Source organism: Dermacentor andersoni, chromosome 5 (genome assembly GCF_023375885.2).
Source record: "Dermacentor andersoni chromosome 5, qqDerAnde1_hic_scaffold, whole genome shotgun sequence".
Taxonomy (NCBI): Eukaryota; Metazoa; Arthropoda; class Arachnida; order Ixodida; family Ixodidae; genus Dermacentor; species Dermacentor andersoni.
In genome coordinates, this window is record NC_092818.1 from 92,919,116 (window position 1) to 92,944,761 (window position 25,646).

At 45.7% G+C, this 25,646-nt stretch overlaps 2 protein-coding genes across 2 annotated transcripts in view; one reads left to right on the forward strand and one right to left on the reverse strand.

Annotated features, from left to right (window-relative positions):
* The window catches only part of LOC126532014 (uncharacterized), a 47,691-nt gene extending 23,777 nt beyond the window's left edge, over positions 1–23,914 (reverse strand). The window contains exons 1-3 of the mRNA XM_050179715.3: positions 23,772–23,914; positions 11,875–12,111; positions 8,805–8,844 (exon numbers count right to left, since the gene is read on the reverse strand). Of these exons, the coding sequence (XP_050035672.2) occupies positions 8,805–8,844; positions 11,875–12,111; positions 23,772–23,775 (281 nt within the window). The 5' untranslated portion in view covers positions 23,776–23,914. The remainder of the gene's footprint in view (positions 1–8,804; positions 8,845–11,874; positions 12,112–23,771) is intronic.
* Positions 23,915–24,179: 265 nt separating this feature from the next.
* LOC126530873 (uncharacterized) overlaps positions 24,180–25,646 on the forward strand; it is a 57,513-nt gene continuing 56,046 nt past the window's right edge. The window contains exon 1 of the mRNA XM_050178178.3: positions 24,180–24,271. The gene's annotated coding sequence lies outside the window, so the exon portion shown is untranslated. The remainder of the gene's footprint in view (positions 24,272–25,646) is intronic.

A 25,646-nucleotide genomic window follows, 5' to 3' on the forward strand; every position in this document is an offset into this window, starting at 1 on the left:
CAACCACACCAGCGCTTCGTGGTGTGGCATGTTTTTGCGTCGTCCTTGTGTTGCGCTGTTTCTTCTAAAATGCTCAACCAATTAGCCGGCAAGTCCATCCTGTGCATATATAAATTGAACGCACGCATGAGTGTAGATGGTCTTCGAAGCTTTTAGAACGAGCACTGCCACAGGATACGAGCAGTGCACGCGTAACAAGTGGACACATTAGTCATTTAAACATGCGTGCCAATGCATTTGACGCGGCTATCGGCATAAGCAGTCTCCAAATGCTGGAATGCATGCGCTTCAAAACGCTAACGATCCGCTGCTAATGCAGGACAACAGCTCACAGCGGACTGAACCAAACTCTAAACTAATGCACTTGAAAAGAACGCCTACACGGCAGCGTGAGGCACGTCGAAATGCCTGGTACTGGTGTCGCAGTTGCTCACCAGTATACGCGCGAATTAAATTCACATACGTGGATGGTTGGCGCAATACTTTGTATCCGCGTATTTTGGAGAACATGTACTGGAGAAGTACTCGATCATGAGCTGAACGGCACATTTGTTATTTTCCTGCGGTGACGACAAGCCGTGAATAGTTCTCACGTTGTCGTCTACGTTGTCTTCCTTCGTTAGTCGTAGCAAGGAATGGAAATGATGCAAACGCACACGTATTCCAGTACACAACAGCACAGCACACTGCAGAGAAACTCCACCCACCACAGCCGATTCATCAAATACGTTTGGTATATATATAAGCTCTAAAAGAACACGACTGGGCGTGGCGGCGCTGTGGTGTAATGGTTATGATGTGTGTTTTGACTTGTACAAATGCGAGTGTACGCGGGTTCGAATTCACATGATGTATAGAGCATTGTGATTCTTGAAAAGTATGTGATTCCCTTGAAAATTGTATTCTAATTAGATTGTATGACTCCTAATTGTGAAATTTGCGAAAATACTTGCAGATTAAGTGTTCATTCGCTTTTTTTCTCCTCAGTGGCGTTCGTGACGCATACGCATCGGCCGCTTCAGAGCAGTCACGCCTCACGGTAGGCAGCAAATAGCCAGGAAAAAATGACTTTAAAATTCTGCATAACTTTGCTCAGGCCTATTCTGAAGGCCGCTTGGAATCGGGCCAGTGTCTCTGAGGAGCCGCCTAGGGAACAGTATATCAGCGGCCCTAATGTGATCTGATTTCCTGCCTGCATGCGTGATCAGGACTTGGCTAAGAGGGTATTGGGAAGAGTACTAGTACTCTGTTCTGAAGGAGTACAAGCACTCTGTTTGGGGGAGTAGAAGTACTCGGTCTGGCGGTGTACTATTAACCCTGCGGGGAGAGTATTAGCATTCTGCGGAAGAGTACTAGCACTCTCTGTGGGAAGAGTATTATCACTCTGCGGAAGAGTACTAGCAATCCCTTGCGGTGGAGTAACAAAACTCTGTCAGGAGGAGTTGACCTACTCTCTCTCAAAGAGGGTCGATCTACTCTCGAAAAGAGAGTGAAATATGGGACAAGCAGCTACTCCCTCAAAGAGAGTGCCCGGCACTCCCTTAGTTTTTAGAGTGTAGGTTTCTTTCATGCACGCACACTTTTCTGATTTCTCCTGACCCGCCGTGGTTGCTCAGTGGCTATGGTGTTAGGCTGCTGAGCACGAGGTCGCGGGATCGAATCCCGGCCACGGCGGCCGCATTTCGATGGGAGCGAAATGCGAAAACACCCGTGTACTTAGATTTAGGTGCACGTTAAAGAACCCCAGGTGGTCGAAATTTCCGGAGTCCCCCACTACGGCGTGCCTCATAATCAGAAAGTGGTTTTGGCACGTAAAACCCCATAATTTAATTTAATTTTTTTGATTTCTCCTGAGAATGGTTTTGCTCCATCACTTCACCCCGTCCGACGAAAAACGCAGCGACACAGTACACGAACACACCCGCCGCTAACAGTAGGCACCAGTCTTTGGAAAACTTTTCTCGTCGAAACTTCACTCGGGAGCGAAATAAAACAACATGGAACAAACACGCAGGGTGTGTGTTCGTTGCGGTCGATGTGGGATCCAGTTTTCAGGCAAAGTGCAGCGCAGCGCCAGCGATGCTCGCTGCAATGTTCCTTCGCCGGATCACGGCTCAGAATAAACACACGCGGCACAAATGCCGCATCGTAAGCTCGCAGTAATATTTGCCGCATGATAGACCATCACAAACAGTTCTGGAATTCACTCTGACGAAGGGCTGAAGCACACAGCTGACGCGACCTCGCCCAGTTCGAAGCGCGGGCGGCCGTCTTCTCCGTCGGCGGGGTCACCGACCGTCCGGCTCATGACGTTAGTCCAGAGTGCGCGCCCATTGGTGGATGTTTGTGTGCATCCGCCTCGGAGGAGAAAACGCGCCCTTTTAATGCGAAGCATATTACTAGAGCTCAACCCAGCTCCTCAGGCGCGGCGGTGTCGCCTTCAATGACCTTTAGTGACCCCATGCCATACCACCTGACACCGTGACGTCACGACAGAGGAGAAACGGGGCTCCAACTCGCGCCGTCGCCTTCAAGGCTGACCACGTGACACCGTGACGTCACGACAAAGGAGGATAGGGGCTCCAACTCGCGCCGTCGCTCGCGGCGTCGCGGCGGTATATAAGCAGCTGCGCTTGTTTCTAGGTGGCTTTGGCTCAACTCTTGCAAGATGGGCTGGGTGGGAATCGAACCAGGGTCTCCGGAGTGTGAGACGGAGACGCTACCACTGAGCCACAAGTACGATGCTTCAAAGCGGTACAAGAGCGCCTCTAGTGAATGCGGTGTTGCCTTAGAAACGAGCTGTTTCTAAGGCTCAGGCGGGCGTCACTTGCTCAGGCGCACATTTCGTTGCCGCGCCGAACGCTGCGTTGCTCGACGCTCACCGCGTCCAATGCGGGGCGCGTAGTCGCTGCGCCGTAGCCCATTGTCTTACACCCCTTGGCGGGTCGACGGGAACGCTGTCGCGTTCCACTCTTGAAGGCGAAGCAGAGTAACGCATGAGTTGTTTCTTCGTCTAGCCGAACCAAATATAGCCAAGCAACAGCAGTTCACCAGGCTAAACAGTGGTTCAACAACTAAAATAAAGGCTAGTATGCTTCGCATCCTGGGCTTAACCTTAGCTAAGCCACAGGCATTTTTTCTAAAGTTGTATCCGACTATATATATATTAACTCTGCCTTTTTTTTTTTTTTTTTGAGCCAGCTTTGGAAGAAGACAACGACGAACGCGCGAGCAGTGGCGCGAACGCGTGTCTGCGCAAAGCGAGGCCACATGACTTTCTGTACCGCTTGCCGCGTTTCCCAGACCATCGGGGGTGCCCGCCATTTGACGCTTTCGCCTTAAAAATAAATCTCACAGCGAGAGGCTGTACTCTGATTCTGGCTGTACTCTGTAATCTGATTTATTCGGTGTGATCGGCGAGGGACTCAAACTGCACATGCGTACTCCAATGTGAGTCTAACAATTGTCTTGTTTTACATCAAAATCCGCTTATCTCTATTACCATCGCTGCATTCCGAGTTATTGCAGCGCTTTTCCGCATTCAGATAATGTGTATTAGTCAAGCTGAACTAATTAACCTTCGTCATTCGCCTAGTGAATTTTCTTACTCAATTCATTATCAAATACTGCTGGTGATTTCTTTGTTGTCACCGTCATGCATGCCGATTTGTCGAAGCTAAGTTGCATATTCTACGTGGAACATCAGTCGGAAATCATACTTACGAACTCGTTTATTAGGTCAGAACGCTCTTCACTCGACAAAACAACAAACAATCGTCTGGCAAAAGGTGGACCTCAATTTGTGGACTCACGCCATTAGCAACGTCGTTAATACAGAGAAGAAATAATAACTGTCCTATCACAGAACCCAGGGGAACTCCAGACGTGACAGGCAAAGCGGTTGAGCGCGCGTCGGAGATTTCCACAAACCGCCCTCGATTGTTTAAGTGCGCCTCAGTCCACCTGATGAATATTGAATCGACACCATGTATTCTCACTTCTTCGATAAGTTTCTGGTGGCGTAATTTGTTAAATGCTTTTAATAAATCTAAGGCGATCACGCAAACTTCTTTTAAGTTAATTCCTTTCGTAAAATTACTGAACTGCCTCGTGGAGTTGCTTAACAGCTGAAAGGCACCTGCGGAAGCTATGCTGTTTACGATAGACTAAATTATTGTTTTCCGTGTGCTGGACCAATTATTTGTCAAATATATGTTCTAGGAGTTTACACAGAGTGCTTGTTATGGAGATCGGACGGTTATTACTTACTTCTTACGTGTCATACTTATTTCTTGCTTGGGTATGGAGTGACAACCGGCAAATCAAAGCTAGGAAGTCAACTAACAGCAAAGCTTTACGCATTCGAGACGAATGTTAAGCAGCCAATGTAGACTAGACCTGATCGTTTAACCACTTGTCGTAATAGCCACGGCTCTTCTACGGAAACCCGATCAAGTGAACTTGAACGGCGGAAGTTGCAGCTACCCTGTTTATTCCCACGAATATTCTAAGTGTCTTGTTGAAAATAAGAGTTCATCCTAATTCTGTGAGAAAGGTTGTACAGATTTAGAGTAAAATGTTTAATGTGTAGAAAACTATTCTCTATACTACGCGCTTTTTATGTTGCAACGTTATGCGCATTGATAAGGAGATTTTTTTCACTTTGCCTCAGTTCAGATGTTCACGCTGTGTGAAAGAAAGCCCATGTGGAGAAATGATTCTCGGTTCCATTTAGATATTTTAGCTAAAATAATAAAACATCATTTGACGTCCCTTTTGCAACAGTCCTTATCTGAACACAACTTGCTGACTCCTTCAATGCAGTGGTCTCATCGCGGTTTCCCGCTAGGCACCAGCCTAGTGGGAAAGTGCTTAGTGGGAAATGGGGAGTACTTCAGCCTGGGAAGACATACAATGTTCTCGTGGTATGCACGGTATTGTTTGGGATGAGTCGGGTATTTTCCACGCCATTTATGTAAAAGCGTACTGCTTTTGTTTGCAATGCCGCCCATTCACCACTTTCGCAAGTTTCGCCTCTGTACACGCATTATCCTTACATGTTAATACCAAAATGACACTTGCTTGTAATTAAATTTGCTCAGCTGATGTTGTCTGGTGGAGCTTTCTACGGGAACTACTGCTGCTTATCTGGTGCCACAACGCTGGATGAATGCACAAAAAGCCTACAACAAGCATTTATGTAGAATAAAACATTTCCTCATTTCACAAGGTGGCTTGCGTCTTTGAAATTGCACGTGGCACATATGAAATTGCACGTGGCACATATTCTATGGAGGCCTGTAAAGATCATTCGCAATCAACTTTACTTAATAATAAATCGTTTTCGCACGAAGACCGAGCACGGTTGAGCTGTAGAAGCAAAAAGAAAAAACCGATCAGCGCAGCCGGCGTGACGCGTACCAGCTAGCATTGAAAACGCACGCACACAAAACCGAAACCGGAAGGTATTAACGGCGGCGGCTTGGTGCGCTGCAGTTCATTCGGCAGCTGGGCTCTATGGGAGTGTCCCCTCTTGTATAATTTCTTTCTCTATGGCCCAGGTCTTCGATGTTGTTGTCCCTGCGGGGAATGGTCCCTAGACCGTCGTCGGCGCGGCGGCCGCAATAGTTGGCCTCTATGAGGTCTATTGCGTTCAGCACATGGGAGGCTTCAACTACCAAGTCACCGTCAAGAGCATGGTTTCCGTAGCTCTAATCGTCGATGCTGGCGGCCTTGTCATCGGTAGCGAGCGTTTTCCTGCCGTTCCCGTCGGCCCGCAGGTCACCAGCGTAACCTGCCTCTTCTTTCTCTCCTTCTCCGAACGAAGTCCTAGCTTGTCCAGGCACTATCACCATACGGCAAGGTTCTGTCTGTCAACGCTGGTGTTATGCGCGGACGACGTGGCGTACTCACGGGTACCCGTTCGTTCGAATGGAAATGAGCACCAGAACCCCTATCCCCAATTATCTGCGAGTCTCTGGTCATCGTGCGACGTTTGACTACCGCGGCTTGCAATGCGTGTGTTGTCAGTGCGGCTCAAGCGACCACTACCGTGCAAAGTGCATCGCAAGCTTCTGTGGCCGCTGTAGTATCCATGGCCACGAAAGCGACGGATGTGACCGCCCTTGTCGGCGTTGCGGGGATGGTCACCCCACAGTCGTTTGCCCTGTGTGGCCTTCATATTCAGACGCTACTGTTGGTGCCTTTCCACCTTTACCGCCGGCGTCAGCTGCGGTCGTGACAGCGTGTGACGCCGTAACCAAAGAGATTGCCTTGACACCGCATCAACCAGCGTTGCCAAATGACAAAGAAGTATGCAGCTCGAGAAATCGCGCCACGCCATGTTCGGCAGCCTCGTCGGCCGGAAATGAGGACTATGCTATTGATGACGTGGCCGATCGCAGCACGCCATGTTCGCTGGCCTCCAAGGCAGCGAGGGACACGCGCGCTGTGGCCGGTGGCGCCTCCGCTTCGGCTGCTGCCATCAGTCTTGAACGCACGGAAGTCTTTTGACCCGGTTAAAACACCTGGCCCTGCAATTTCTGGGCTCGCTACACCAACGAAGTCTGCGGTTGCTTCAAGCGCCTCAGTTGCACCGCTTACGCCACTACATCCGATTTGTGGCTCTTCTGCAAAAGCCACTGCGCTGTTGCATCTGAATGAGCCCCCGACGGCCCAAGTTGTCGGCGGCAATGACATCAATCCCGCCGCCCAGCACATACCAGCATCATCATCATCTGAAAATAGCTTCAGCCTCGGAGTATATAGCAGCGTTGGACTCTCAACAAGCCTGGATGGACCCAACGTAGAAATGGCGGTGCCACGAGACGTAAAGCGTACCCACGCGTCAGCCTCTGGCTCGGACGGCGCCCCGGATCGCCGCGCCGAGTTAGAACGGCTAAAGAAACCTCGGGATTCTAGAGGGCCGAACAAGTGACGTGTGTGCTGCATGTCCCCTGGACTTAATTGTTCCCGGGGCGCCGACTTGAACAGCACGACGAGGCCAGTTCGGTGGCCCTTTTAATTAAATATGGCTCACACCCCGCATATTATTTCATTAAACGCGCAGGGGTTCCGAAATCTTATAAAACAATTAGAAATTATCAGCGTGGCCCGCGCTTAAAATTGTGACATTCTGTGTTTGCAAGAAACAGATTGCCATTGGACATGTTCTCACTTTCAAACGCACTTTCAACCTAGATTGTTTTTTCTCTTTCGCGAGATCTGCGAACTGCGAGATCATCATATTTTGATGTGACAGGGCGAATATTGGCGTTTGACTGTGTGCTATCTTCGTTTATGTTACGTACTTTGCTGTCTATGGGTCAGCGCAAGCCACTAAATTAAAGTTTGAAGTTTACTTCCCTGCTTCTTCATCTGTAAAACGTTGGCGCCTCGACATCCGTGTTCTTCATGACGCGCACTCGCACTCTGTCTGTCAAGAGTCTCACGCGCTTCTCTTTCTATATCTGACCCAGACTCATGGGACGTGCTCAAGGTGCAGTGGCATCTGCATTGTTCATTTGAAGGTCGTGCTCTCAGACGACGCACGTCAGAACTGGCGGATACTGCCATGAAACTCCACATTGCCGTTCGGGTCAATCAACTGACTCGGTTGATGCGGTCATGGCAGCGTGAGCTACGGAGGCATTTCCAACGCCTCATCGTGGCATCCTCTTTGTCAGCTGCTGTTTGGCGATGCAGACGTAATCCGTGTGCACACCCTGAAATTCTGCGCTTTGCAAGAAACTCTCTTTTTAGACACCCGAATGTATTCGATTCTGTGGCCCCAAGAGCACTTCCTGTTATGTCGCCTCCCGCGCGTTATTATTCGCTCTTTGTGTCGCATTTTCAAAACATGGCGCGTACGAATACGTGAATGCATCATGATAACGTATAAATGCTTAGTGAGCTGCCTCAGGTTCCACCTGAAGTCGCCGGACGTCTTTGTGCACGACCCTCAGATGACGAAGTGCAAGCAGCATTATCTTCCATGAAGCGTGGCTCGGCCCCAGGGCAGGATGCACGAAATGTTGTGTTTTACAATATTCGAATGAAACATATATGTTTGAATGAAACAAATATTCCACCACTTCCAATAGTGAATTCTTAAAAAAAAAACGAATCAGAGACTATTCAGTTTTTATTCGAATTTCAGCACACCCCTAACGGTTACTTTCACGCGGTTAACCTATTATTTCCTCTCACAAGTAAACCAGCAAAATCTGATTGTCTGTAGCCCCCATGAAAACAGGGACATACAAGTCGTGAGCTGAAATGTACTTGCGAAGGGCATGTGATGGGCAAGGTAATCACAATTTATCGCACGGTCACGTCTTCTTGAACGAAAAGCTTATTTGACAGGGGCCGTAGAACTCGAATTAATGGTTGCTACTCAGTTCATTCTCAATTATTTGCTGTCATTAAGACCTGTGTTGACAACTACGAGGCTGCGCTTTCAGAATCAAGCAGGCGTTCCACGGAAGTGCTTTTCGGAATTAACCAAACGTGTCAGCCGACAATAATATGTTAATTATTTCCAGCTGGTGTCTCGTTTTACCAGTCACTGCGCTTGCAACGAAGAGATATGCACCCGGTACTGCGTTTCATCGGTGGTGTTTTAGACCATGTTTCTCAAGTACGTTCGGCACCGCAGACGCGGTCTTGATTCGAAACCTTCTCAAGGTGCCTTCCAAACATCTAGCACTACAAAACTCTAGATCGAAGCTTTCGGTAATAAATTCACCATAGCCCACATGCACGTAACCTGCATACGCAAGATTAGTAAAGAGCAAATCTCTCACCTCGTGACCACAGGGCACAGTGGCTTCTTGCTGATCAAGGCTGGTGACAGGAAAGCAAGAAGATACAGACTCCAATCACCCTTTCATTCTTTCAACTCTACGAACAACAAACCACAGTGATAACCCTAACCCCCCCCCACACACACACACACAATCCCCAATGCATTAGGATATCTTTATATCATCTGGAACAACTTACGTGATGGCTGTCTAACGTGCCATTATTCAACGTTTCGCCGTGGTGGCACGGGCGTTAGTATATTTTTTGGTGTTTCAAGTGTCGCGCATTTAACTGCTTTTTTTAAAGAGAAACTAATGAGAAAAATCATTTCACTTGTATTAGTATTTTGCCCCTCCATACAATAAAAAGGAAACCACTTGAACTAAGAGAAGAGGATTTGTAAGCCAGTAAAATTCCCGTACCAGGTCGCTGTGTCTTCCTAGATTTTCACGGTGTATGATAGGGCCTAGTTATTTATCTGCATAAGCGGACTACATTGTGTTCTAAAAGACATGAGAATTGAACAACGCAAGTTTAAGCCAGCAATGCCAAATGCATATGAAAAACTACATTGAAGTCCGTGACGTCACAGACATGCATTGGCGCTGCGATTACGGGTGGAATAAAACAATGGCCGTCTTTTTTTTTTTTTCTCTAAACAATCCGCTGTCACAAAAATAGGAAAAAAGGAGTCTATAGGGTTACCTTATCAGTCTAAACTATTTGTTTCTATTTTGTCTCACTTTAAGGTTTGTCTTCTTTGCCTGTCTTGCAATGAACGAATTAATAAAAGCGGCCCGTTTGCTAGCTCGTAACTGCTGTCTGCAGTAAAATGAACAAAACAAGCAATCACCAGAACACAAAAATTCGGCAGAGACACCTAGGAGTCCTTACGTGTGGGAATGAGAAAGGGCTTGTCCCTTTGGTGAAATGTTTCTGCAAGCTCTCACCTGCGTTCGAACTGTGCCTCGGTAAGGCCAAATCAAAACACGCCAGGCGTCTCAACGCGCTCGCTTGGCCGCGAGAAGTTCATAACTCGAAGGACCGCTCAGCGGAGTTCAATTGGGCATTCACGCCTTTTATTTTATACACTCATTTTATACACCCGTGACGGGGCGCCACCTCCTCCCCATTGGCTGTGCCGTCACGTGCCGAACGACGCATGCACTAGGCCACACGCTTAGTTAGCCCCCCTCCCCCCACCAGGTGGCTGCGACGTCACGTGTGCAATGACACATGCACTAGGCACACCTCTAGTCAACCAAAACCGTGCAGCTGCCGTGGCTTTGGCTGCACTACTTATGCCACTGGCTCCCCGAGTGCCTTTTATTCAGCGCTTCTGCTGCTCAATGTGGCAAGAAAGATAAAAAAAAAGAAAAAGCTGCCGTGGCATCGGAGAAGCGTGCCCGTCTCGCAGACCGGAGGCCCAAGTTCGATTCCCACCCAGACCGAAACTTCCTTTCCAAAGGCATTTTTTCACGTTCGTCACGGAAACCTCCCTGGTAAATTTCACATCAAACCGAGTATTTTTTGATAACTATTTGCGATTCCCTCCGCTGTAATACATGATTCAAACAACGTTAACTAATGGATTTCCAGCGCTTCGGAATATTTTGCAGGAAGAATAACGGTTATGTGTCTGAATATTTGCGTCTATCTATAAGTCTATATGCGTCTGCAGACGAGCGCCTGAATACTTTCTTTTTAGACCGCAGCTCTTAGGCGCCCGCACCTGCGTAGAGCGTTGACGTCGTCCCTCGGCGTAGCCGAGTAAATGAGCACACCGATAGATGAAAGAGCAAACGTGGAGTGCAGTGGGGTATGAAAGGTGTCTATAGCAACGAGAGCGTGAGGAGGAAAGCGTACCAAGGTGGAGCGGAACCATGAGGCGGAAAGCGAAGGAGGAGGGTATGGCGACAGTGTGAGAAGAAAATTCACCGACGATTACGGTACTCCCCAATGGGAAATATGAGCGCAGATCTATACATGTTTTTATTTTACGATATATTGGCTGTCACGGACAATCAGCCTCGTGCGGCCCATTGCAAACAGAGCGAAGTGTGGCGCAACTGCCTCACTGATCGGGAGATCTCGAGAGGTAGCGCATGGGTAACGCGGGGACGGGATCGGCAGCGGCCGCCTCAGACGCACCTCCGCTCATGCAGCGCATTGTTTCCATATATGGTATCAGTGGGCGCGTTCGCCTCATGCCATCGGTGAACAAACGACGGCACGATACTCTGGCGCCATCTCTCAGCGGTCATGGCCGCAGAGCCCGTTTTGCGTGGCATTATGCTTTTCTTCTCATGCTTTCGCCATGCCCTCCTCCTCCGCTTTCCGCCTCATGGTACCGCTGCAGCATCCTTCCCCGCTTTCCTTCGTGCTCTCTTCGCTATGGCCGTCTTTCCTCCCCTGCTGCGCTCCACGCTCACTTTGATCCAGCGCTGTGTTCGTTCGCTCGGACGCTGAGGTACGCCGAGGCACGCCGAGGCACGCTGACGCCCAACGCGGGAGCGCGCGCCTAGGAGCTGCGCCATAAAAGCGTAGTGCCGCGTAAGATGGCTGACAAAATTGACTATCGCAAACAATGTAAAAATTTCATTCAAGCTACAAATTCGTATTACACATTTAGCCACTCAAGATATGCTCTATAGGATGCAGCTCAATGAACCGTGATCCGATTTTGAGGCGCAGGAATGAATTTGTAAACTTTGTGGTTGAGTTTACTGAAGCTTGCCCGAGTTTCGGGAATTTTCGTAGTAACGATCAGAGTATGGATTACAGGTTTGGTTCCAAATCTATTTAGAATTCTGCTTTCTGTAATAAATGAAGCAAATTTCTTCCAGATGACTTAAGAATTTGTACAATTACAAGCTTTGTGTATTCTCACGTGCATTTTAATAAGGCAGTCGCAGGGAACCGCGAGCTAGAGAATGGCCAGTGCAACGCCACCGGTGAAACACGTGACCCGGGTTGGCCTCCCCCTCCTCCACCTCTTGAGTTTTTCTTTATGGAGTTCATAAGAAAAAGAAAGAAATATTGACCCTATAGCACGCATTACCCACTTACCTTGCTTCCTAAAGTAGTCCAGCAGTGCAATTGCATTCTCGGCACCAACAATCGCGGAAAGCTCTCTAGCCTCTATATTGTCGATGTCCGCTTCACTGGTGACGCCCGCTGATTTGATGTATACAAGCAGAGAATTGAGCATGTCTTCAGTGATGTCCGGGATGACGACTCGCACGTGACCTATAAGATCTTCAACAGCCGACGGCTTTGCCCCATTGTCAAAGTCATTAGCGGCAGCTGGAAAGCAGCAGGTAGAACCAGATGTACCACTTTATGATAAGGAATAATATCGAAAATCACCAGCTGCACTCAAGAATTCGAGCCAAAAGATACAATCAGTGGCATAGAATTTTTTCGTGGAAAGGGGGAGAACTAATATTTAGAAGGGCGAGTGATGGTGGGGACAGGAAGGTATTGTCGAAAGTCGTTTCCCACGAGCATAGGCGGCCGCTGTGGTTTTGTTATGATTATGGTGACGGTGATGAGAGGACAGCGGAAACAGCGCGGGCGGCAGCGGGCCACAACGCGCCCGCGGTCGTCAGTCGCCTGCGATGGCTGGCTCCGAACGCGCTGCAGCCGTCTTGCCGCCTCTGAATGCTGACAAGTGTATCTCCTTTACTGCGATAACATTTCAGACGACGGACATATAACTCGGAGATAATGTAGTGAGAGCACCCTGCGGCGCCGTCTGCTACAACGGAACTGAAGCGTCACCTGCTTCACTTCAGTTACAATGCATGTTCTTCAGTTGGCCAATGTTTTAAAGCGACAGCTTTAAGGGCTCCGTCCCGCAGAAAGCACGGCGTCGCTGGTGTTGACCGTGCGTTGAGCATGAGCGAAAATTTTTTACCCATATCAGCGCGCCGCGCGCCGCGTTTCGACCAATCACAGAGCGGCGCGCGCCGCGTGCTCCGCTCGGTTCCTTGCAGCACCGCAAGATGGCGTTAGCCTCTGCGCATCCGTGTAAGTATAAAACTAGGGTGTATTACTCATATAGACCGTTGACCATTACATAAAAGATATACAGGTTAGCAATGCAGGCGATTAAATTAAACTGTAAGCATGGCCAGATAATAATGGTATATTGAGAGAACTTCAGAATGGCTTCAGAATTGGTAGGCGTCTGGATGATAATCGATTTGTACTTATTCAGTGTATTGAAACATCCAAGAAAGAAAGGGGACCGCTATATGTGGCTGTTTAGACGTTACCAGAGCGCATGACAACGTACACCACAACATATTGTGGGATACGCTGTAAGGACAAGGCTTAGTCGACGACTGTACGCAGCTTTTGAGGGAGATTTACTTAGAAGATAATGTTTGCGTTGAATGGGAAAGGATGAGGAGCGAGGAGAAAGTTGACCGCAACAAGAGATTGAGGCAGGGGTGGCATCTATCCCTACTGCTGTTTATTATGTACATGGTAAGGACGGAAAGGGCACTAGAGGGAAACTATATCATGTTGAATCTCTCATAAGAACAGGTGGAAACCTTAGTAGAGCAGCAGCTTCCAGGTTTGTTTTATGCGGACAACATTGTGCCGCTCGCTTACAAGCAAAGTAATATGCAATGTCTGACTAATATATGGGCATAGTAAGATGACAAGTTAGGATCGAAACTTAGCGTTCGAAATCAGGTATTATGGTATTCAATGAAAACAGTGATCAGACAGTGCCAATACAGAGCCAGGAGATACCGCTGATGAAAGGACACAAACACCTTGATTTATGAATAAACGAAGATAATAGATATACAAGTATGGGAACACGGGAAAAAATTCGCCGACAATTACGATACTTCCTAATGTGAAATTTGAGTGAACCTTTTATACATGTTTTATTTCGCGATATATTGGCTGGTGCAGACTCGTATGGCACGTTGCAAACGGAGCGAAGTGTGACGCGACTGCCTTGCTAATCTGGAGGTCGCGAGAGCCAGCGAGTGAGCGACGCGTGGGCGCGATCGATTCATAGCAGGCGCCGCAGACAGATCTCCGTTCATGCAGTGCTTTGATTCCATGTGTCCGACGTGCGCTACTCTGGTACCATATTGTAGCCATCGCCATCACACTACGGTTTTCATCTCACACTTTCGCGATACCCTCCTCCTCGGCTTTCCTCCTCGCGTCCTTCATCCCCTGCTGCGCTGTGCCTTCGCTTTCATCCTTCGCTGTTCGCTCGGTTACGCCGAGGCACAACACCGGCGCTCACCGCAGGTACGGGCACCTAAGAGCTGCGCTCTAAAACAATAAGACCAAAGGGGAAGAGAAATGCGGCCATAATGAAGCACAGAGCGCTATAGGGATACAATAGGTATGAGCTGCTGCGGGGCACGTGGAAAGGTGTAATGGTTGCAGGACTTACACTTGAAAATGCGGTTGTTGGCTGGAATTCAGGGGTACAATAAGGACTCGATGGCAACCAAAGGTCAATGGGATGCCTCGTATTGAGCGCTCACGAGAAGACTACAAATTAAGCTGTACAAGTGGATATGTGCTGGACAAGTTTTGAAATGAAAGAAGCTCAGAGTAAAATTTATTTTGAAGAACGACTGAGGAATATGGAAGAAAGTGATTGGGTTGCGAGAGTGGTCAAATATCTGTACAGGAAAAAGTTTGGCTCACAGTGGAGGAAAAGAACTAGGATTCTTATCAGCAAGTGTGCGACCGGTATATGTAAGTAGCATGGCAACAAAGAAGGTCAAACGCAATGTCAGAGGCAGAGATAATTTCATGAGCGGCGGCAATGGAAAAGAAACCTGCTATGAATAACTACCTAAGAGGGAAAAAACGAAATCAGGAAAGAAACAATTTATGTTAACTCAAAGGGAAGCTCTTTTCTTAGTGAGATCAGGATACCTTGTAACGCGTACTTATAGAGCGAGGTACAACAAGTAAGGAGAAGCATGTGCTTGCTGCGGTAAGGCTAGGGAAACGACGGAAAATGTTTTATTAGAATGTCAAGATATCTGCCCAAAGGCAGGTTTAGGCTCCTCTGGCCTCCTTGAAGCCATTGGGTTCAATGACAGCAGGGGTAAAGCAAACATGTCCGCAATAGAGATATTACTAAGAGGCTATCGGAAATTTGGTGGCAGAAAAGTAAGAAGACGACAAACAACGGAGGTGTACAAAAAACAACGTTCCCAGTAGTGGTTCAGAAAGTTTCATGCTAGAAATTGTGTGGCTTTCCTTTAAATGTAGGTAGAACATTTGGTAAAAAAAACTAATAAGAGCTTGGTGGCGCATCCCACCACCTGTTTCAAAGGGGACGCTCATAGCATCGATCGATGTTGTCCATCCATCCGCGGTAGCGGCGGCGCCGGCCGTGCAGGGCGCAAAGAAAATGCCTTCGTGCATAGCTTTCGGCGCAAGCGTTTCCCACTGAAGATTACGGTTGCATTAGCTGCACTTACCTGAAAGCCTGAGAAGCACTCCGGGACCCTTTAATGCTAAGGCATTCTACTCTTAAAGGCGAAGCGTGAGCGTCTATAGATACACAATATATCTAAGATATGACTTGAAGAGTAACTATACAAACACTTGACGATATAATGAACAACATTGAAAACATGACTATTCCGTGCAAAGTGCTGAGTATTTGCTTACCCACTCCGTCCTTACTGAATTATTAATAGGTATGCATAAATACTTTCTTAAAGGCGTGGACAGAAGTGCTCTTCTCGATAATCGACAGTACATTAGGGTGTTTGTTTAGGAAATCTGATACTACGTAATCAAGCCTCTGGATGCCCTAGTTGGTGCGCAGCTTTTCCTTTTTATAAAACGTATCTCGCAAGTCGTGGCAGTGTTCTCTCCGGAGGTGTTTATTTACGAAACCAGATGCATCAGACACTTATCGATTACATATTAGAGTAGCTATATTTTTATTCAGTATATTGGGAATTGCCAGAATTTGCTGCTCTTACAGATCCGAGCTGTATGACAATATGATTCACCTTCGATAATACGTAAGACTATTTCTCTGGAGTACAAGTATACATTCCATGTTAGTCGTTGTCGTAGTTCCCCACAAATGTAGACAGTAGTGAATGTGTGAGTGTACCAATGTGTAATACAGCTGTTTCTTCAGCCACACTGGAATCGAGCTTCGCAATTTACATGTAATACCAGTGTGTCGCGGCACATTTTCACGGGCAATTTTTTGTGCATAGACCTTAGTAAATATTGGTTGAAAAGTAGATCAAGGAATTTGTATGATATAACTCGGTCTATTACGAGATTACGAAAGTGAATAAACTTCTCTTGAGGAGCGGCCTTAGTACGAGGTCTAAATATTACATACTTTGTTTTTTTATTATTTCAATCTAAACTGTTAATTTTAAGCCATTCTGGCAGTTCGTGAAATCAATCGTTAGTCTGTTAATGTAATGACTTTAATTCCGTGCCGTAAAAGAAAGAGCTACTGTCGCCCGCATACAATGTTGAAATGTGACGTGTGTGGTACATTTACAATTTCATTGACATACATAAAAAATATGCCCCGGAATTGACCCCTGAGGAACGCCGCATGTTATATGCCCCATCCAAGATTTGATGTCATAGTTCGCAGTGTATTGAACGCGAGTTTTAACCTAGCTTTTAACCACTTCTAAAGCGACTCCTCTAATCCCATGTTTATGCAGTTTGTATAATAATATGTCATGTTTTGCCTACTCAAATGGTTTCCGGAAGTCAAGGCACAAGACTGAAGTGTCTAATTTGTGCCCGAAGTTGTGAAGAATTTTGTCTTCAATAAGGCCGCTTCAGTAGATTTTTGTTTTGAAAGCCATACTGCTGCTTCGTTATTGCGTTGGCTTGTCGAAAAAAAGTTAGAACGCCTAGAATGAATGGCCTGTTCCCCTATGTTTGAGAATATCGGCAAGACCTAGATCGGTCGGTAATTGCCAAGGTCACCGTTATCGCGACCTTTGAAAATTGCTGTCCTCCTTGCGATCTTCAGTTCATCTGGAAGCGTTCGGGTGCTAAGAATTAAGTTGAAAATGTGAAAGAGTGGCCGATCAATGATACGAGAAATCGCTTTTACAGGCTGAGGCTTATTTCGTCTATGCCACATGTAACATATTATTTATTTTCTGCAGCAGGTCATGAATCTCTAGTTCAGTGGCGGGAGTGAGGAATATCCACGACACAGCACAATGAGTAATGTACGACGTGCAATCAGTGTTGCTTGCGTCGGGGTTGTCAGATATCCCAGCCTTTAAAAAATGTTCGTTAAATTTGTCGACGAGTCAAATACCTGAGTAATGTATACGCTGTTTCATGAGTTCCGAAATATCATTGTTCGCTTCTGCCGACGTTAGATTTTTTACACATCTCCAAATTTTTCTAGAATTATTGCAAATATTTTAAAACTTGTTTTCACAGTAGATGGCCCGAGCTCATTTTAGATGGTAATTGAGGTTATTCCTGACCTTCTTATATTCCTGTATATAAGGAATGTTTTTTTTTTGTTTTTGTGAACAAAGGGAACAGCTTATCACCTTCTCTTATGCGCTTCATAAGACGACGTCAATCCATGGCTTTTTGGACTTTTTATTCTTCTTAAATTCAACAAGAGGAAATGCTAAGTCATACAATTGTTTGGCATTTTCTAGGAAAATACAATACGCCGCGACAGGGTCGGTCTCTTGCAGTACAGTACTCCAGTTTGCTTCCTCAACAAGCTACCGCAAAAATGCAACTTTGTCTCCTGATGTTTTTTATACAATATAGGACATTGGTCTTTGAAGCGGTTATGATATGAACAGTACGTCCTAAAAACATAAAAATGGGCAAATGATCATTTATTCCTGATATTAATACACCAACATCTGACTAAGCAACAGGTAATTTGTAAAACACAGGTCCAGCAAAGTTTCAGATGTGCCGGTCACCCTAGTAGGTGCATCAATGACACTTTGGCAACAAAGGCAATAAACTGCGTCAGGAAGGCGTTGTTTATTGCTGTCCTGCGAGAGTAAGTTGATGTTAAAGACACCGGTAACAATGACGGGGAGGCCAATGCGGAGCAGGTAATAAAATCTGTTCAAGGTATGCAAGGAACTCATTAATATTACCAGAAGGAGTTCTGTAATGATCGAGTAACATTGAATTGGTGCACTTTATCAGTAAGCTTTCATGGTGACGACCTGCAAGCGAGTATTCGAATATACCTTCAAACTCAAGGTTATTTTGCACGTATACTGCAACGCGTCCTCCTCGCTTGCCACTTCGTGACACAAAAGCACACGTATACCCCCAAAAAATGCACATCAGCAGATCTATCAGAGAACCACGTTTCAGCGAAACACAAAAATTCAAACTTATGATTCAGGCCATCCAGCACTGTATCAATCGACTCGAGTTTATTCGTTAAACTGCGCGCATTGAGATGAAGCAAGGAAATCTGCCTTGCTTCTCGCGAAACTCTCAGGTGTTGGAAAGAAGTCACATCATAACAGCAACATGTTTCGCGCCGTGTCGCCAGGAATTAGTGGGTCGTAACAGCGACAGGTGAACAGAGGAGAGTCAAATGCCTTATCGTATTTTGTTCAGATCTTCCACTGTTTTATTTTAATAACCCGGTCATTGCACGAAATGCAAGAACATTTAGCCGTTTTTGATCCACACGAACTGATAATTCATTTCACCTGCGGTTGATTTCATTTCCGAAAACAGTCTTTTGTTCTGGACAGTCAGATTTTCGTTGAAGTAAACCTCAGAATCTAGTTTCCCCAGGTTTGCAGTTTGCATTGAGAGAATAAAGTTTCGCATTCAACCATCTTTCTTTAACAAAGGGACTTTGACTTCTTGTATTTCGCGGTCATCTGCAGTAAGCTGAAAAAAGCTAACACTTAATGGATAGAAAGCTAGAAAATTCTTAATCGGACGTTTTGCTAAGCGCTCCACAACTTTCTAATTGGAATTTTTTGCCTAACTTTGCTGCTTGAGAAGTTGATTAATTACTTTAAGTTATGCAGTTAAGCAGAATACAAAAGATAGTGTTACTCGATACAATAGTAAGCAACATGCATTTGTTCGCTTCGCCTTAGAGTGCATCGGCATATTTTTAAGTTCTGGTTAAGGTTAGTAGGGACGCCCTGTATTTACCAAATGCCACGCAGCTGGACGGTACAAAGGTAATGTTGTTTTCCATCACTTGCAGATACTCAGAGTACTTCTTGCATTCCGCATAATTAGATAATTACTCTTAATCATTTAACCAGCTTCTCAAATATTATAGACTAAATGTGCCAATGAGAAAATTGTGCAGCAACCTGAAAAACTCCTGATACAGCTTTCTCTTCCTCATTACGTCCTACATGAAAGTTTTTTCGAACGTGAAAGAAGCCCGCGAATACACGCAAAATGCCTCAAGTGGCAAGTCGCGCGGCAACTTTGCGTGTATTCGCGGGCTTCTTTCACGCTCGGAAAAGCACTCTTATGTAAGCTGACTCAGGAAACCTTTAACACACCAACTCTCTCGAGTGAAGCTAGCCTAACAGGACTCTTTGAGGAACTATCAGGCATAGTTTGTGATATATCACTGGCCTCAGTGAGGTTAGAAGAACCAGTGAGGCTTATACAGTGCTGACCAATAGCCCTGTCTTCTGCTATAGACGACTTCGAGAAAAGAAGCAGTACGGAGTAGGAATACTAATCCATAAGGACATAGCGGACAACATTGACGAATTCTACAGCATAAATGAGAGGAGAGCAGTAGTCGTAATAAAAATAAGAGGTATAGATTAAAGGTAGTACAAGCCTACGCTTCAACATCCAGTCACGATGATGAGGAAGTAGATCAGTTTTATGAAGATATTGAATTAGCGATGAGAAAAGTGCAAACTCAGTATACTGGGCCACTTCAATGCAAAAGTGGGGAAAAAGCAGGCTGGTCAAGAAGCAGTTGGCAACTACGGCGTCGATTCTAGGAACGCTAAAGGATAGATGCTGGTAGAATTCGCAGAAAGGAAAAAGCTTTGAATAATGAACGCCTTCTTTAGGAAGCACAGAAGCAACAGAAGCGACAGGAAGTGGACCTGGAAAAGACCTAATGGTGAAACAAGAAATTGACTTCATACTTTTTGCTGATTCCATCATAGTGCAGGATGTAAAAGTGATAGGTAGGGTAAAGGGCACTGATCATAGGTTAGCGAGGGCTAGGATTCACCTCAATTTGAAGAGAGAAAGAGCAAAATTGGTCACGAAGAAACAGGTCGACCTAGAGGCAGTAAGGGTAAAAGCAAACAAATTTAGTCTGGTACTTGGAAACAAATATGCAGCCTTAGAACAGAAAGATGATGATGACAAAGCTAATGAATGAAACCGTAACTATGCTGGCTTCAGAGGCATCAATTGAAGTGGGAGGCATGGCACCAAGGCAACCAGTAGGCAAGCTCTCCCAAGTAACAAAGGACCTAATAAAGAAATGACAAAAAAGGGAAAGTGTCCAACTCATGAGAGAAGATATAATTGTCTATAGATAAGATAAGATAAGATAAGATAGAACTGTCAAAACTCTTCAACAAGGCGAATATAAGTGATTTTCGAAACTATAACGTGAGAAAGACTGAAGAAGCCGTAAAAAATGAACGCAGCCTGAAATCAGTGAGGAAGGACCCCGACATAGGACAATCCAAGATGTCTGCACTGAAAGATAAGCAGGGTAATATCATCAACAATCTCGAAGATATAGTAAAAGCACCAGAAGAATTTTATACTGACCTGTACAGTACCCAGAGGAGTCAGGATACCTCAATTAGAAACAGTAATGAACAGAATACAGAAACTCCTCCTATATCTAGCGATAAGGTCAGATGGGCCTTGCAAGGCATGAAACGAGGAAGAGCAGCAGGAGAAGATGTAGTAACAGTCGATTGAATCAAAGATGGAAGAGACATAATGCTTGGAAAACTGGCGGCTCTTTATACGAAGTGTCTATTGACTGCAAGGGTCCCGGAAATGTGGAAGAATGCAAACATTAGACTAAACCACAAAAAGGTAGACGTTAGAGAATTGAAAAATTATAGGCCCATTAGCTTACTCCCAGTATTATATAAAATATTTAGCAAAATAATCTCAGATAGAATAAGGACAACACTAGACTTTTGTCAACCAAGGGAACATGCTGGCTTCAGGAAGGGATACTCTACAATGGATCACATTCATGTCACTAATCAGGTTATCGAGAAATCCGCAGAGTATAATAAGCCTCTCCATATGGCTTTCATTGATTACGAAAAGGCGTTTGATTCAGTAGAGATACCAACAGTCATAGCGGGATTACGCCATCAAGGAGTACAGAACGCTTACGTAAATACCTTGGAAAATATCTACAGAGGTTAAAGCTACCTTAATTCTATACAAGAAAAGCAGGTAGATACCTACAAAGAAAGGGGTCAGACAAGGAGACACAATCTCTTCGATGTTATTCACTGCGTGCTTGGAAAAAGTATTCAAGCTATTAAACTGGGTAGGCTTACGAGTAAGACTCGACGGTGAATATATCAGCAACCTTCGGTTTGCCGATGACAGTGTTCTATTCAGCAACGATGCAGGCGAGTTACAACAAGTGATTGAGGACCTTAACAGAGAGTGTAAGATTGGGTTGAAGATTAATATGCAGACGACGAAGACAATAATGAATAGCCGGGCAAGGAAACAAAAATTCAAGATCGCCAGTCGTGCTGTAGACTGTGTGAAGGAGTACGTTTACCTAGGTCATACAATCACAGGGGACCCTGATTATAAGAAGGATATTCATAGAAGAATAAAAATGGTTGGATCGCATACGACAGACATTGCCAGCTCCAGACTGGAAGCTTACCATTATCATTGAAAAGGAAGGCGTACAATCAGTGCATTTTACCAGTGCTGACATATACGGGGCAGAGACTTGGAGACTGACAAAGAAGCTTGAAACCAAGTTAAGGACTCCGTTAAGAGCGATGGAACGAAGATTGCTAGGCATAACGTTAAGAGACAGAAAGAGAGCGGTTTGGATCAGAGGGCAAACTCGTATAGACGATATTTTAATTGACATCTATAGAAAAAAATAGAGCTGGGCAGGTCATGTAATGCGCAAGTTATATAACCGTTGGACCATTAGCGTTACAGAATGGGTACGAAGAGAAGGGAAACGCAGTCGAGGACGACAGAAGACTAGATGGAGCGATGAAATTAGGAAATTCGCGTGCGCTAGTTGGAATCGGTTGGCGCAGAACAGGGGTAATTGGAGATCGCAGGGCGAAGCCTTCGTCCTGCAGTGGACATAAAACAGGTTGATGATGATGATTATGAAACAACTCCCATTCTACAGCGCACAAGTGGGGACGTATGCTTAACAGTGCAGCTTTTCCCAGCATGAGTGGAGGCAGCCTGGGCCAACTTCCCATCAATCTTAACGCAAATTTTGATCATCTTGTTAGGGGCAGAAAAAAGAACCTTTACATCAAACCTGCCTGCTACATTCCTGAGGCTGTGTGGTAGCTTATGTACATATGGAATGACAACCAGTTTTTTGTTCTTGTCGGCAGGCTCTGGATGATTCATTCTTGTGGGTGCTCCTAATTTTACACGCTTAACAAGCTTCTGTATGGTCATGCGGATAGCATCCTCTCGAAAACCTGCCGTTCTCAAAGACTCCAGTTGTTTTAAGAAACTCTCAGAAGTCTGGTGAAAACACGATTTCCAAAGTGCGGAAAATAGGACCGAAAAAGCAATGTCAACTTTAACCGCCTTCTAATGTGCGGAGTGATAATTTAAAATTGGTTTTTCTGACCTTGGTCTTTCTGACATATGCTGAGAAGCATGTGTGCTGGATGTACTGCCCAAGGTCAGAAAAACCAATTTTAAGTTTTCACTCCGCACCATCGAAGGTGGTGAAATATATATATATATATATACATATTGCTGGAGCAGAACAACAGCAGTTGTGCTTCACTCTGTTGATGCTTATTTGATTTCCATGGCGCAAGGGCCAGTTCTCGCCAAACAGTACCCCCACAAGATTCTCGCAGCAATTTGTTACTATTTTCGCTAATATTACCGTTGTTGCTATGGTAACCATGAACGACGCCAGTTTTCAGTCCAACGCATCTTTAGACTAATGCGTGTACCTGATCTAATCACCAGACGCGTGCCTTTGTTTTTCGTTAAACTCGTTCCTAAGTCCTAATGCCTAGTAAGTCCTAGTTTAAAATTACGACACTGCTCACAGTACATTGAAAACAGAAATACAGCTTAACGTTAATGACAACACTAAGACTAAACATGGTTCTAGCAAAAATAATAAATAAATAAATAAATAATTAAATAAAATTATTTGGTTTGAACCAGAACAATCCACTCTTGTTGTACTTTCTTATGGGAATAATCAGTTCAAAGCGATAAGATTGCACTGGATTTCGTTACTTATACTGTTGGCTCTTGGCGATTGTTGAAGGTGCTCACACATTCAATCTATGCACTGGCCCTCGAACCAACTAGGGTGTCCATGCAAATTACGTAGTTTTGTGGTCCTGAAATAATAGCAACCGCTGTAATGTGGATGAAAATAAAACACCGAAGCTGAATAACTTAACAAGCCCATAGTTACGTTCACGTTTACATTAAAATGTCTACTCGAGGCCCAACTTTAATGTCCAAACGGATACTGTGGCCTGTGACAACTCTCTGGCCCATATTTTGATGCCTCGTATTTTCCTCCCATTCTTCATGTCTTACCATGCGTGACGTTGAGCGGTTTAAGGCAATCGCGAAGGTGCAAAATAATGTTGAAAATTCAACGGACCACCTAAAGCTACGCTACCTGATGGAGACGCTGAAAAGAAGCGGCGGAATGTCAACAAACCGTTTCGAACAGCTATAACAAACGGTGAGAGGCATTTACTGACCCATTATTGACGCGATGCCGAGGTGCTCGAAGTGGACAATGCCCAAACCTTCTAGGCAACGGAATTCGACAGATACGGCAGACCGCGTCTTCGTCGCAAGGCGTCAAAACGCGTTCGCACTCGTATGCATTCGGCCAGCAAACCTCTGTGAGAACAAGGGGTGCCAGTCTGGTACACCACCCTCGCTCTCTTCGCTTTCTCCTATTGGTCCGCGCTATTACTGCACTAAGCGCTGCTTTCATTGCACAACGGGTTGCAAGGAGAGCGGGCGCATGCGTCAACGTATCACATGACTCCTCAAGTGTGCGATTGCCGCCGTTGCCGCAATCGTCGGTTCCTCCTTGCTATCACTGCACAAGGCACAGCTTTCATTGCACAACGGGTTGCAAGGAGGGCGGGCGCGTGGAAGTTCCTGCATCACGTGATCCCTTAACTGGGCGATAGCCACCGTCGCCGCCGTCATCGCTTCAGCGCAAGTTTCAGCTGCTCTAACGCTGCCGGTGAGTAGCGGCAAAGCGCTAGTGATCAAGTTTGCTGTACCGCTGTAGACTTTTCCTTCGCGCACGAGTTACTTGGCAAGTGGTGAGTAGCCACTTTCGGCGAGCTAATCCCATACCTGTCTCGATGCATGCGTGACAGTGGTTCCTGTGTTTATTTTCAGTTTTCGGGTAGAGCTGCGACAATGTTCAGAATGTGGAGTGTAGTTGGCGCTTCCCATAATGTTTCTTTTTGCTCTTTTCCACAAACAATCGAAGCGTACAAGCACAAAGTTCGTAATAATCGTTCAGAAACTTTGATGCTATAGCATCACTTGCGCAGTGGTATCGTGCTGCTCTCAAGCGTGCGTTCGTTGAACAACGTCGGCTCCCGTTGGATGACGGTGAAAATGCATGTTGCTGGCCGAGCGCTCCCGATGAGATTAAAAGAATGCCCTGTTGCTTCCTCGTCGCCAGTCACCATGCAGCCGACCTTGTTCAGCGAAGGCGCGCTTGAGAGCAGCACAATACTACTGCGCAAACGCTCCGTCACGTGGATTTTTTTAATATTTCGTGGGCCTTCTCTGCAACCCGGGAAAAAAGGACTACGTGAGACATATCGTACAGGAAACGACTCGATCGGTGGTTTCTTAAGGTGCTCTACAAATCTGCGTATCATACTTGGGGTCCTCAACCAATAACAAAAAAGTTGGGTAATTAAACTTAAATAATTAGTGAGTTATGGGGAAAACAAAAAATTGTCCGAGTTACTATAGGCTGTCGCGAATAGTAGGCGTTCGGTTCAATTCGCTTTCGATGCGCCTTTCATATTTAAATTCTTGGATCAAGTTATGTGGAACACCCTGTATATAGACAACCGAGTAGAAATTGTATGGGAAGGCCACAAATGTAATGAAGGGGTGGAATTTCACCGAGGGCTGAAGGAAGGTTGTCCTTTGTCTCCATTCTTGTTCGCGCTTAATGTTAAGGCCATAGAAAGACGACTAGAAAACAATGGATTAGGGTTCGATTTATCATACATGTGTAAAGGACAACTGGTGGCACAGAAGGCCCCCGGACTAATGTATGCGGACAACATAGTGCCTTGTAATTACCACGCCTTGTCGTACCTCTGATGTCCGCCGCCACGTACACCACGGCTCCAAAAAAACGAAATCGTAATTGGCGGGGTAGGGAGGGAGAATAACCGCGGTGAATGACGGTGAGTGTTTTCTAGTAAGGAATTTCATTTGTGTGCAATCCAATACAGGCGAAAATGGTATTATGTATCGTGAATTAAATTAAATCAGTCTAAAAGACGCGACAATTCCAAGAAAATAAGGGCCTACCAAACTCGTATTAATGTATTTAAGTTTTCATTCTTTCCGCGAACAATTGC